At 43.8% G+C, this 15,198-nt stretch overlaps 1 protein-coding gene across 1 annotated transcript in view; it reads left to right on the top strand.

The window, feature by feature from the left end:
- ARHGEF3 (Rho guanine nucleotide exchange factor 3) overlaps positions 1 to 15,198 on the top strand; it is a 612,175-nt gene that overhangs the window by 198,426 nt on the left and 398,551 nt on the right. Inside the window, exon 2 of the mRNA XM_063940848.1 lies at positions 8,914 to 8,980. Coding sequence (XP_063796918.1) covers positions 8,914 to 8,980 — 67 coding nt within the window. The remainder of the gene's footprint in view (positions 1 to 8,913; positions 8,981 to 15,198) is intronic.

The following is a 15,198-nucleotide window of genomic DNA, read 5'->3' as shown; positions in this document are numbered from 1 at the left end:
AAAATAGAAAGTGTGAATTTTGCAGACACACTCACATTATTGTAGAATTAAACCAGCATATCACCCCAATAACGGAGTACAGGGTCACAAGCTCAGATCTTTTACTTCATCCACTTGATCTTTCCTTTTTATATTCGATCTCAAAGAGATAAAAGAAAGAATCTGGTGCAATATTGTCTGATATACAAGACAAATATAGATTTATTACATAAAACTCACAATAACAAAAAGTGCAAATAGCATATCACCACACATTGGTGGAACAGGATCACAATAGCTCAGAATTTCCACTGCATTACCCGTCCCAGGTCAAAATAGGGAATGGTGGGTGATGGCCCGGGTTCCTCACACCTCCTCAGGTAAGTAGTGGACAAAAAGGAGCCCTCCGTTGGATAGTCTCACCAGCTGCTTAAAGCTTTTCGGACGCCAGGTCCTTCCTGAGGAAGGGCTCCTTTTTGTCCACTACTTACCTGAGGAGGTGTGAGGAACCCGGGCCATCACCCACCATTCCCTATTTTGACCTGGGACGGGTAATGCAGTGGAAATTCTGAGCTATTGTGATCCTGTTCCACCAATGTGTGGTGATATGCTATTTGCACTTTTTTTGTTATTGTGAGTTTTATGTAATAAATCTATATTTGTCTTGTATATCAGACAATATTGCACCAGATTCTTTCTTTTATCTCTTTGAGATCGAATATAAAAAGGAAAGATCAAGTGGATGAAGTAAAAGATCTGAGCTTGTGACCCTGTACTCCGTTATTGGGGTGATATGCTGGTTTAATTCTACAATAATGTGAGTGTGTCTGCAAAATTCACACTTTCTATTTTAATTAGACAATATTGCACTAGATTGCTCTTTCCTTTATTTTTGAGATTGAGCGATAAGCTGAAAATTACAAGTGGATATCCCTATAATCTAGGATCAAGATTCCTCAACATTCTGCTGATTTATGACAATTACCATCAAATGAAATACACGAGGAAAGTACTTTATTTTGAGTGATATGCGCCATTGTGAGACTCAAACATGGTAAAACCATCCCAATTTAACCGCCAGGCCTATTACCTTGGTAATTCATTTCCGCCAACCATAAATCTCTTCTAACGCATTTCTCTCCCTTTAGGAGCTTTTTCTTTGAGAGTGCAGATCAGGGGCTGCAACCGGCACCATTATTCAAAATGGGGGCGTGGCACCCAATTTTGTAGGCGTAGCAGGTCTTGGTTCTGCGTTGTCAGATGCAGACTTCCTGGACCCGGATGTCCAGATTCTGTGGCCAGTCTGAGTAAGGTTCAGCTTATGCAGACTGCCTGCAAACATTGCGAATCGCAACCGATGGTCGCAATAGTATTTTGGGACTGCGCTCCACCAACAGTTCCAGCATTGCATCCTTCTGTGTTGCTGATCAAAGCCCTGCAATACAGAGGGATGCTATACTGGCATAAACAAAGTCTGAGGACGAGGGCAGTGCACCAGTGAAACGCGTTAAATCCTATCTCCTGGATGGTAAGCGCCAGAGGATGCACTTAACTCAGATTTTTCATTGTGTCTCCTGAGACTGTGAGGAAATATCCATGTTAAGAGCACACTCCGGCCTTACCGTGAGTGGTAGTAGGCAGTATTTGAATATCTCATGGCATAGTTGCATCTGATTGAATCTGCCCCAAAAAGTGAGATCATTGCTTCTGCTGTAAAGTGCTTGGAATATTTTGTCACTACATAAGTAATTGTAGTAAATAATATAAAAGGAGTGATGTTATCCTCCAGACTGTAAGAAGTGGTTAGATTATTGACTCTGAATCTTTTTCGATATACTTACCTTTTTAAGTGATTCTACGCACATTGGGGGTCATTACGAGTTGATCGCTCGCTTCTGTTTTTCGCAGCATAGCGATCAGGCTTAAAACCGGCTGTTCTGCGCATGCGTATGGGCCGCAGGGCGCACGCGCCAAGTAATTTCACACAAAACTAAGCAATTTTACACAGGGGCGAGCAACGCTTTTCAGTCGCTCTGCTGATCGGTTTGTGATTGACAGGAAGTGGGTGTTTCTGGGTGGAAACTGACCGTTTTCCGTGAGTGTGCTAAAAAACGCAGGCATGTCAGGCTAAAACGCAGGAGTGGCTGGGGAATTGGGGGAGTGGCTGGCCGAACGCAGGGCATATTTGTGACGTCAAAGCAGGAACTAAACGGACTGAGGTGATCGCAATCTAGGAGTAGGTCTGGAGCTACTCAGAAACTGCAGGAAAAGATTTTCGAGCATTTCTGCTAATCTTTCGTTCGCTATTCTGTTAAGCTAAGATACACGCCCAGAGGGCGGCGGCCTAGCGTTTGCAATGCTGTTAAAAGCAGCTAGCAAACGAACAACTCGGAATGAGGGCGATAGGGAGCTGCGTAAAATTATACCGAGTACAAGTTTAGGTGCATCACACAAAGGGTTAAAATTGCTCTCAAACCCATGAGCAGGATTGCCATATCTTGTGTTAATCATACTGTTTATGCAAAATGATTAATCCATGTATTTAATTTATGGTTAGCATTACTGCCTCACAGCACTGAGGTCATTGGTTCGATTCTCACCATGGCCCTAACTGTGTGGAGTTTGTATATTCTCCCCGTATTTGCATGGGTTTCCTCCGGGCACTCCTGCTTCCTCCCACAATCCAAACATATACTGGTAAGTTAATTGGCCTCTAACAAAACTAACCCTAGCGTATATGTGTGGGCGTGTACATGTGGTAGGGAATTTAGATTGTAAGCTCCACTGCGGCAGGGCCTCATGTGAATGGCCAAATATTCTCTGTAAAGTGCTGCGGAATATGTGTGCGCTATATAAATAACTGGTAATAAATAAATAATAAACTTAGGGTGACACTGTTCCACAATACTAGTGGTTTGTTGTGAAATTCTCAGAAAACCCGGTATAATGAGAGTTCTTCTGTCCTGGACCAAGATTGGGTTCAGTGAGAATCGGACAGATACCACAGTGTACTGTGTAAACTGAGAACTGTGCTTGACTTGAAATACCAGTGCTGTGTTATGCAGGTGTTGAATACTTACCACGTAGAGGTGGTTACCCTTGGTTACCCTGTGAGAAGTGTAGAGGTGGTTACCCTGTGAGAAGTGACACATCTATATGAGGGTACTAAACTATACAGCACCTTTTATATGTGGTTATCTATGGTTACCTACGTGCAGTACATTTATGTCGGTATTAATAATGTTGCCCATAGTTACTGATATGAAGGGTCATTCAAGTAAGATATATGCTGAACATTTACCTCTCATATGTGCCTAACTGTAACTTAACTGCAGTGATGCACTTTTACGTTGATACAAATTATGTTATACGTATATGCACTGAATGTTTCTCTTCCTTTTCTGGTTACCTGTGGTTACTCATGTGAAGTGATATAACCATATATTTGTACAAACTGTCCTATTTGATGCATGGAATACCTATCTTTCATATGTGGTTCTGCGTGTTGTCTGACTGTTCAGTCATGCTGAAAATAGAACATACTATATTACAACTCCTGTGTGACCCCATTACCCTGCTATAGAAACCTTTAAAAGGGAATACAGGTTGAGTATCCCTTATCCAAAATGCTTGGGACCAGAAGTATTTTGGATATCGGATTTTTCCGTATTTTGGAATAATTGCATACCATAATGAGATATCATGGCGATGGGACCCAAGTCTAAGCACACAATTCATTTGTTTTATATACACCTTGCACACAGCACACAGGGTCATTTAATACAATATTTTTAATAACTTTGTGTATTAAACAAAGTTTGTGTACATTGAGCAATCAGAAAACAAAGGTTTCACTATCTCACTCTCACTCAAAAAAATTCTGTATTTCGGAATATTCCGTATTTCGGAATATTTGGATATGGGATACTCAACCTGTGTTACAAATCCCGCTGTAATTACAGATTGACAGAAGGTTATTTCTTAAGCTAATTGTATAACCCATATATCCATCCAACTTACATATCATCAATTTGATTAGGCAATATTTGAGCCCAGAAATCTGTGTGTAGAGAAACTGCTTGCTTCTATTTGACGCAGTAACTATATACCTACGTACTGTAATTTATAGAATGGAACAAGACAATTCATTAATTATTGGCATGCCATCTGATAAAGCTATCATAGCACTTTATTAGATTTGTACTCTAATACCTTATAGAAGTGTACTGATGAATATTTCACCCAGGACCGACTGTCCACTGATTTAATTAGATTATGAGATATTATACATACAGTGTCTCTAAAGGAATACTACAGATTCATTTGAACCTTTTTTTTAACTATGTCATTACTTGTTATTTTTTAACAGAATTTGCAGCGCACCCATAAAATGCATTAACTCACATCTCCCAGCTGGTAAGCCCCAAAGGATGCACTTAATGCAGATTTTTCCTTGCAACTCCTGAGACTTTGAAGAAAGATCCGTGTTACGGGGGTCATTCCAAGTTGATCGCTCGCTAGCTATTTTTTGCAGCGCTGCGATCAGATAGTTGCCGCCTATGGGGGAGTGTATTTTCGCTTTGCAAGTGTGCGAACGCTTGTGCAGCCGAGCGGTACAAAAAAGTTTTGTGCAGTTTCTGAGTAGGTCTGAACTTACTCAGCCGCTGCGATCACTTCAGCCTGTCCGGTCCCAGAATTGACGTCAGACACCCGCCCTGCAATCGCTTGGACACGCCTGCATTTTCCAACCACTCCCTGAAAACGGTCAGTCGACACCCATAAACGCCTTCTTCCTGTCAATCTTCTTGCGATCGGCTGTGCGAATGGATTCTTCGTTAAATCCATTGCCCAGCACCGATCCGCTTTGTACCCGTACAACGCGTCTGCGCATTGTGGTGCATACACATGCACAGTTTTGCCGAGTTTTAACCTGATCGCAGCGCTGCAAAAAATAGCTAGCGTGCGATCAGGTCGGAATGACCCCCTAAGTGCATCCTCTTGGCTTACCGTGCATGGTAGCGGGTAGTATTTGAATGGCGTAGTTGCCTGCATGGTAAGTCCCACAGCTGATTGAATCTGCCCTGAAAAAGTGAGATGGTCACTGCTTCATTATAATGCTTCAATTGTAAAGCGCAACGGAATATTCTAGCGCTATGTGAGTAATTGTAGTAAATAATTAGTTTAAAGGAGCGATGCTATCCTCTGGATTGTAAGCTCACAGGAACAGGGCCCTCTACACCCCTTGTCTGCACCTTCTCCGTCAGCCTCTTATGTGCTTGTTTTGTTTCTGTGTACGGTTTGTTCTACTGACTGTCAGGAGCTGCAGACTTCTATGTCTCCTTATCAATAAACAATGCTGATAATCACTAATACATTCAGACAAAGTGGGGGCTCAATAATTGTGTGACCACACACTAATATAATAAAGAACTGTTTTTTTTTATATACAGTATATCATAATTTTTTTTATGTGGCTGCACTTCTATTCTGTTAATTATAAAGCTTTAAAGACTTCAATAAAACATTTTTAAAAAAAGTTGTTTTAAAAGTTCAGAATGTTTCCCAAATTTTGGGACACAGAGCAGTTTAATGAATATGAAATAAGAGTATAAATATACAGACAGCAGGATAAAGTCCAAGATGTAAACATCTGGATATGGTCAGTGACTATCCAGGTGGTCCCATTAATCTCGGAGCTGACTGCCTGGTCTGATAGAGACTCACTCTCTGGAAAGTAGCCTAGTTCACTGCAGCGTGTCCCTGACATCATACACTCACTCACCGGAGGGCTGGATTCCTCTCCCTGTCACTTAGCAGGGTCACCATGCATTAATCACCTTAACAGCCTTGTTACCTAGATGGAGCATAGTGCTGATATTTTCCTTTCACTTTGTTGAGAACAAAGCTCTGAAATCTCATCTACTGTATGTTCATCACAGGAAAGCTCTAGGACACATAATCTAATCTGTATTTTACTAATGGGCATTCAGATGCATGTTCTCCCCGACCCCTAACCCTCCCTCTACTGTCTAACCTTCCGTCTGCAGCCTAACCCTAATGCCCACGCTTCACCTTTCCACATTCTGAAAACATCGACTGCCTATTTAAGTTTTAAGTGTCAACATCATGCCTGTCAACATTGTGATGTCAGCATTATGAATATCAACATTGGTATTGTCGACCTTTTGATTACATCCTTGGTAGACCCCGATGGCAAAAAAATTTGCCGTTCTTCTCTGACAAAAGCTTCCCTTACTCAAAGTATGGGAAAGCCTGTTTGTGTATGGGTCGTTGGGTCGACCCAACTTAGGTCGACACTCAGGTCGACCACGGAAGGTCAACATTGCCATTAGGTCGACATGGGCGTTAGGTCGACATGTACTAGGTTTATAGGTCAAAATGTCGACATGAGGTTTTTGACTGTTTTTGGAACCCAAATTAGTGCACCGTGTCCCCTCGCATGGCTCGCTTCGCAGATTACCGTTCCAATCGTAGTCCACGTGGATCGTTAAGTATGAAAAAAATAAAAAAAATAAAAAAAAAAGTGTGAAAAACTCATGTCGACCTTTTGACCTGCCGGCCTAATACATGTCGACCTAAGGTTCATGTCAACCTAATGCATTGTCGACCTTCAGTGGTCGACCTAATGAGTGTCGACCTAAGTTGCGTCGACCTAACGACCGTAACCCGCCTGTTTTACAAGGACATTCAAAACGGTGATAGTGCTGGATATTTACATGCTTTGATTTCTGTATAGCATTTTTCCCCATTCTATTCGAGTCTTGCACGCACAGAGCCATCAACACTAGCTGCCGACGCGGTAAGAGAGATAGCTCTTACTGCTGCCAACCAGTGTCTATTGCTGCGATTAAATGGAGAGAGAAAATCACATAACTATTACTGATAAATAGACTCATAAAAGATTAAGGGGGGAATTCAGTTAGCTACGGTCAGTTTTCCAATTAACCGCAAAACCAGCACTTTTGGGGATTTTTTTTCACATGCCCAAAGGCAGGCGAAAAAAGTCCCCGAAAAATTACCAGTTTTTGCAATCGTGGCCGCAAAAACACATGTATCCCGGAACTTATCCCGAATTCTATGTTTCTTCGGCAAAAAACTGGACTTTTTTCAGGTTTTAGAAGAACAGCAAAACTAGTGTTGGACAATTTACCAGCCTGAGTGACTTTTATACTAATTGTAGCTGATTTAATATTGGCAGATATTGGCTAAATAAGAATTCAGACAAGTAGATGAATCAGCTTATTCTGTGTAAGGGCTATTGCTTCATCTATTCTTCCATCGGTGATTGGGAGGGATGGGGTCTGATTTGATCAAGTGTCTGGGATTGTGCGGTTTCACATATAGATACTTAACATTTTGTTTATAACCCATGATGAAGTAGAAGTGTTATAGCTGGTTTTTGTATACATTTATGTATGTACTAGGTAAGGGCAGAGGCGTCACTTGGAGGTGCGGACCGCACTCGGGTGTCACCCTTTCAGGTGGTGATACCAAAATGCCGGCTCCTACACAGTAGCTGTGACATTATCGTGCAGCTATGCAGTGTGGCGAGTTAAAAAGCCATATTTGCCAGCATTCTAGTGTGTTTCACTGGGTCTGGGGAAAACCCACTATTTTTTTTTTAAGTAATAACATAGAAAAAATCATGGGGGAAAAATGCGTAGGTTCCCCCCAATTTCTCCTTTACCAGCACTAGGCTTGACCAGCCAGGCCTAGTGGAACCATAGAGGCAAAACCCACAGTGTGGGGTTTCCCACACCATGAGTCTACTAGCCCTAAGCAAGTGGCATCAGGGCTGGTTTCCGCAGGGGAAATGCAAAAAACGTGTGACCCTATTACACTGTCATGCAGAGGGGACACTCAGCACAGGGCAACTCCGCCCTGCAAAACCTGGGTCCTTCCTCTCATCAACCTCCCCACAAACATGTGAGCACTTTGCACGACGGCGATGATCTCGCATGTTTGGGGTTGCCCTCTGCGGCTAGCAGACGGCAGCCCGCCATGTTTAGGCTCGCATCAGCTGCATGTGACATCACGCAGCCGCCGCAGCCCGCCCCGCAAACAGTCCGGCATTGTCAGAACTCTACCCCCCCCCCCCCCAATGCCGCAACGCTCGCCGAAACGCCAACGCGACGCCCCCGCCCGCCATGCGATGGCCTCTGCCTGATAATCAGGCAGAGGCGTTCGCACATGTGAGATGTCGTCGCATCTTACTGTGTGCGCACGCGCAGTGCGGCTTCTGCGCGTGCGCACACTCCAGAAACATTCATGTGAATGCATTCGTAGCTGTGTTTCATGCTGAATTGGGCCCATAGACACCAGGGTAAAACTTTTTTTATTAAATAATAACTGAACAGTGTCCTAAGTGTTTTATTAGTTGTTTTTAATAGCCAACTTAAAACAAAACTCCTGTGAGAATTTTGCTCCGTGCTTCATTTAAGCCAGGCATGTCCAAACTGCGGCCCTCCAGCTGTTGTGAAACTACATATCCCAGCATGCCCTGACACAGTTTTGCTGTCAGAGAATGCTAAAGCTACGTCAGGGCATGCTGGGATGTGTAGTTTCTCAACAGCTGGAGGGCCGCAGTTTGGACATGCCTGATTTAAGCAGTAAACGGGCCTTGAGGTGTTGCCGTTTACGTTCTCACGCTGGTATAGTCACTCAGGATCTGCCAAGCAGCTAGTGAGCGAGTATTCTGTATCAGCCGAGCCTCACTGCCAGCTCATTCATTTTCTGCCACATGTTTACAAAACTTGGAGAAAAACTACTTCAGATATAAAGTGTCAGGAAGTCCAAATTGCTTCTTTGTGCATTGGCCATATCAAGTGTGAGCATGAATTTGGTGAGTGGCTGTGAGCTGTGCTTGTCAGGTACACCATAAACACTGTGTTTTTCTCATGTCTCACCCTGCAGGACAACATGGCAGCCGACTAATTCCTTCTCCCTGTTTCCTACGCCTAAAGGCTGGAACTTCAAAGGGGTAAGATTTCATTATTTTCTATGTACAGCAGATAGCTTCTATGTGTAAGTGTGGTGTGATAAAGATACAATTTTTAACAATCGCTAATGTTTTGATAGAATTGTGTGAAAAAATACTTCTGAATATTGCTATAGTATTTTTATGATTGTTCTCACCTAGATTTATGCAGCACCATCCCTTTGTGCACAATTAATAAATGTCGCACAGTGAGTCCATATTTGTAGAAACCATAACAAAGTGTAGAGAATACCCTGCTCACAGGACTGTGGGGCAGATTTATTAAGCCTGGTGAAGTGATAAAGTGGAAGGTGATAAAGCACCAGCCAGTCAGCTCCTAACTGTCATTTTTCAAATCCAGCCTGTAACATGGAAGTTAGGAGCTGATTGGCTGGTCATTTATCACCTTCCACTTTATCACTTCACCAGGCTTAATAAATCTGCCCCTGTGTCACATATAATACTCTGTCAAAGAAAAGCATCAACACGTAATATTCTGCAGATCTCTAGTGATGTTTATATACTAATGTTCTGCATAAAAGATTATCAACAGTTATTTATATAGCGAGAATATATTCCGCAGAGAATATTTAGTCATTCACTCCAGTCCCTGCCCCAGTGGAGTTTAGCGTCTGTGATAATTCCTATTACAAATTGCCACAATTATGCCCAGTAGTATCTATAATGCTGACGTAAAATGTCCGCCACTTGCGATAATGCACAATGAGAGTCCCATCATTAGTGTTAAGTGTGGTTCCCCACACTAGATGGATGCCCCTTACATGTTAGCATGTCGCTGTGACATCAGCCTATCACTGACACAGGAGCAGTTAGTGTGTCACTGTGACATCAGCCTATCACTGACACAGGAGCAGTTAGTGTGCAACTGTGACATCAGCCTATCACTGACACCAGAGCAGTTAGTGTGTCGCTGTGACATCAACCTATCACTGACACCAGAGCAGTTAGTGTGTCGCTGTGACATCAACCTATCACTGACACCAGAGCAGTTAGTGTGTCGCTGTGACATCAGCCTATCACTGACACCAGAGCAGTTAGTGTGTCGCTGTGACATCAGCCTATCACTGACACAGGAGCAGTTAGTGTGTCACTGTGACATCAGCCTATCACTGACACAGGAGCAGTTAGTGTGCAACTGTGACATCAGCCTATCACTGACACAGGAGCAGTTAGTGTGTCGCTGTGACATCAGCCTATCACTAACAGAGGAGCAGTTTTTATGCAGCTGTGACATCAGCCTAACACTGACACTAGAGCAGTTAGTGTGTTGCTGTAATATCCGTCTATCACTGACACAGGCTCAGTTAGTGTGCAGCGCTGACATCATCCTATCACTGACACAGGAGCAGCTAGTGTGTCGCTGTGACATCAACCTATCACTGACACAGAAGCAGTTGGTGTGTCATTGTGACATCAGCCTATGACTGACACAGGTGCAGTTAGTGTACAGCTGTGGTGTCAGCCTATCACTGACACAGGAGCAGTTAGTGTGCAGCTGTGATATTAGCTTATCACTGACACAGGAGCAGTAAGTGTACAGCTGTGACATCATCCTATCACTGACACCTGAGCAGTTAGTGTGTTGCTGTGACATCTGCCTATCACTAACAGAAGAGAAGTTATTGTGCAGCTGTGACATCAGCCTATCACTGACACCTGAGCAGTTAGTGTGTTGCTGTGACATCAGCCTATCACTGACACAGGAGCAGTTAGTGTACAGCTGTGGCTTCAGCCTATCACTGACACAGGAGCTGTTAGTGTGCAGCTGTGATATCAGCCTATCACTGACACAGGAGCAGTTAGTGTATCGTTGTGACATCAGCCTATCACTGACACAGGAGCAGTTAGTGTGTCACTGTGACATCAGCTTATGACTGATACAGGAGCAGTTAGTGTACAGTTGTGACAGCAGCCTATCACTGACACAGGAGCAGTTAGTGTACAGCTGTGACAGCAGCCTATCACTGACACAGGAGCAGTTAGTGTGTCACTGTGACATCAGCCTATCACTGACACAGGAGCAGTTAGTGTACAGCTGTGACATCAGCCTATCACTGACACAGGAGCAGTTAGTGTACAGCTGTGACATCAGCCTATCACTGACACAGGAGCAGTTAGTGTGTCGCTGTGACATCAGCCTATCACTGACACAGGAGCAGTTAGTGTGTCACTGTGACATCAGCCTATGACTGATACAGGAGCAGTTAGTATACAGTTGTGACATCAGCCTATCACTGACACAGGAGCAGTTAGTGTACAGCTGTGACATCAGCCTATCACTGACACAGGAGCAGTTAGTGTGTCGCTGTGACATCAGCCTATCACTGACACAGGAGCAGTTAGTGTGTCACTGTGACATCAGCCTATGACTGATACAGGAGCAGTAAGTGTACAGCTGTGACATCAGCCTATCACTGACACAGGAGCAGTTAGTGTGTCACTGTGACATCAGCCTATGACTGATACAGGAGCAGTTAGTGTACAGTTGTGACAGCAGCCTATCACTGACACAGGAGCAGTTAGTGTACAGCTGTGACATCAGCCTATCACTGACACAGGAGCAGTTGCTCTGTCACTGTGACATCAGCCTATCACTAACAGAGGAGCAGTAATTGTGCAGCTGTGATATTAGCCTATCACTGGCACCTGAGCAGTTAGTGTACAGCTGTGACATCAGCCTATCACTGACACAGGAGCAGTTAGGCTGATGTCACAGCTGTACACTAACTGCTCCTGTGTCAGTGATAGGCTGATGTCACAGCTGTACACTATCACTGACACAGGAGCAGTTAGTGTGTCGCTGTGATATCTGCCTATCACTGACACAGGAGCAAAAACTGGCAGTATCACAGCTCTGAAACCAGTATATCTCTTTCCCTGCTTGAACTCATTCTTGGTGCCTATACTACACAATATATACACATATATTACTTTGTGATTTGTTACATGTTGAAATACATGTACATTTATGTCTACGTTTGCTGGAGGCATGTTGTCCTGTTGTTATCTACAAGTTAGCAGCCAAACTTCTACTTTCAATATTTTCTGTAACATCTATTAACATTTATAAAGTGACAGTATTGCACTGGATTGTTCAACTACAAAGCTATCTTCTTGAGAAGCATTAGGGCTATTATTATCATTTCAAGGCAGCAACCCATGGTCTCCTACATGCTTCTGCTTTAAATTTTCCCATTCTATTATAAGTGCTAGCAATTCTTTGTGAGGGTACTGCTCATCAATTGGCACTAGCCCACTATGTATACTACAAATAGAAAACCACTTGCATTTTAGATTTAATGTTCTACAACTTCAAAAGCCATTGTCCACAGTGGGGCAGTATAGAGCTAGTATCAGTTACTCAGAATCACTATTTATCTGTATTGGGAACTCACAGATTGGTGTTTGGTGCAGTGTGAACAAACACTGGGCTTAGGTGGTCATTCCGAGTTGATCGCGTTCGCTGTGCAGCGATGAGGCAAAAAAAGGCACTTCTGCGCATGCGTATGCGGCGCAATGCGCACGTGCGTCGTACTATTACAACGACCGATGTAGTTTCACACAAGTCTAGCGAAGTTTTTCAGTCACACTGTTGGCCGCAGAGTGATTGACATGAAGTGGGCGTGTCCGGGTGTCAACTGACCGTTTTCAGGGAGTGCTCGAAAAAACGCAGGCGTGGCAGGAAAAACACAGGCGTGGCTGGGCGAACGCAGGGCATGTTTGTGATGTCAAAACAGGAACTGAACAGTCTGCAGTCATCACAAGCGCTGAGTAGGTTTAGAGCTACTCTAAAACTGCACAAAAAAACTTTGTAGCCGCTCTGCGATCCTTTCGTTCGCACTTCTGCTAAGCTAAAATACACTCCCAGTGGGAGGCGGCATAGCGTTTGCACGGTTGCTAAAAACTGCTAGCGAGCGAACAACTCGGAATGACCACCTTAATTCAGACCTGATTGCAGCAACAAATGTGTTCTCTAATGGGCAAAACCATGTGCACTGCGGGGGGAGGGGGAAGGGGGGGCATATATAACGTGCAGAGAGAGCTAGACTTGGGTGTCAAGATTCCTGATTCTGTGTCAGACACAATGGCGATGTAAGACGCCGCTGAGCACTTTTTTTTCTACTACGCAAGCTTCCAGAGTCCGTGCGCTCAGTTGCAATTGAGACCCATGTGCTCAGAAATACAGTATATGGACCGAAACATTTGGTCACACCTGTTAATTATAACTTTCAGGTATTTCAGTCAGACCCGTTGCCACAGGTGTATAAAATCAAGCACCTATCCATGCAGTCTCCATTTGCAAACATTTGTGATATAAAATGGGTTGTTCTGAAGAGCTCAGTGACTTCAAGCGTGGTACTGTGCACCAGACTGTTTGTGGATAAACCACGGTCAACTGTAAGTGATAGTATTAGAAAGTGGAAGAGTTTAGGAACAACAGCAACTCAGTCACAAAGTGGAAGACCACGTAAAATCACACGGTGGGGTCAACGATTGCTAAAGCACATGAAGCGTGAAAGTTGCCAATGCTCTGCTGATTTCCATAGCTGAAGCGTTCCGAATTTCCACTGGCATTACTGTAAGCACAAAAACTGTGCGGTGGGAGCTTAACCACTTAACTGACGATTCTTCCCTTCAAAACCGTCCATAATTTTTTATTTATTTATTTTCTTTAATATAGTTTAAAAAGTATTTTTTTTATATTTAAATATTTTATGCACATCTGCAGCAATCTTAATGCTTCCGCATACCAAGACATTTTGGACAATGCTATGCTTCCAACATTGTGGCAACAGTTTGGGGAAGGATCATTTCTATTCCAACATGACTGTGCCCCAGTGCACAAAGCAAGAACTATAAAGACATGGTATCATGAGTTTGGTGATGAAGAAGTTGACTGGCCCGCACAGAGACACCATTGAGCACCTTTTGGATGAACTTGAATAGAGACTACAAACCAGACCTACTCGTCCAACATCAGTGCCTGACCTCATATATGCTCTACAGAATGAATGGGCACAAATTCCCACAGAAACACTCCAGAATCTTGTGGAAAGCCTCCCAAGAAGAGTGGAAGCTGCATAGTTGCAAAAGTGGGTCCGACTCCATATTAAAGTATATGTATTTGAATACAATGTCATTACAGTCCCTGTTGGTGTAATGGTCAGGTGTCCGAATACTTTTGTCCATATAGTATATTTTGAAAATGTATTCGGTTTTCCTGGGCAGTGACTAGGATAGGGATGGGGAATCTTCGGTCCTCCAGCTGTTGTCCAACTACACATACCAGCATCCCTTGCTACAGTTTTGTTATTTGGCCATGCTAAAACTAGTGGAGGGCATGCTGGGATGTGTAGTTCAACAACAGCTGGGGGACCGAGGGTTCCCCATCCCTGGACTAGGAGATGATAGGGAGGTGTCTATGCAGACGCACAAAGATAGTCCATGTTATGGGAGGATTGCAGATGTGTTATCGAAATGGTTGCGAACTCAGGCCCTAATTCAGAAATGTAGGTAAATCCAATGTGTAGATACATCCAATGTTTTTTGATCTGCTCATGCGCATTATTTGCACTGCACATGTTGAGCCCATTTGGAGACAGGGAAGGGGCGGTGGCGGTCAAAGTTACTGAAAACGGGGGCGTGTCAGCCCCATTTTCTAGTTATGCCAAGGCCAGTGGCTGTGTCCTTGGAAGCAGCTTCACTGGCCCCGGAAGTGTGAATTACACGACCATCCTGGGTAACCTGAGGGTAACTTGTATGACAACATCCACGCAGATGATCTCATGCTGCATCTTCAGAAACGGATCACAAAAGCATGTCGCATGGGGTCTTTTTACTACAGAGGCCTCCTGCTCTTATAGACACAGCGGCTGTGCATTAAGTGCCCATCTCTGAATCTGGTCTTCACACACATGGTCGCTCACATTGGAGGTCATACCCTGACGGACAATCTGCACCTAGCATGGGGCTGGTGCAGATTTCCATGGTGAGACCAGTGGTTGCGTATAAAAACGTAGGAGCAGCATTTGAACACTATAGACGCTGAAAGTGGGCGATGGCTGCACCTTCAGGCTGTACGCCAGGGAAGAGCTAGTAGTGCTATTTGCATAAAGTCACAGAAACAATACTGATAAAAGACGCACACACTGACATTGCAGGGTCCGACTCACAGTCAGGCCATGAAAGTACTAAGAACA

Source organism: Pseudophryne corroboree, chromosome 9 (genome assembly GCF_028390025.1).
Source record: "Pseudophryne corroboree isolate aPseCor3 chromosome 9, aPseCor3.hap2, whole genome shotgun sequence".
Classification (NCBI taxonomy): Eukaryota; Metazoa; Chordata; class Amphibia; order Anura; family Myobatrachidae; genus Pseudophryne; species Pseudophryne corroboree.
Note: the sequence above shows the minus strand (reverse complement) of the source record. Positions and strands in the feature narration are given on the sequence as shown.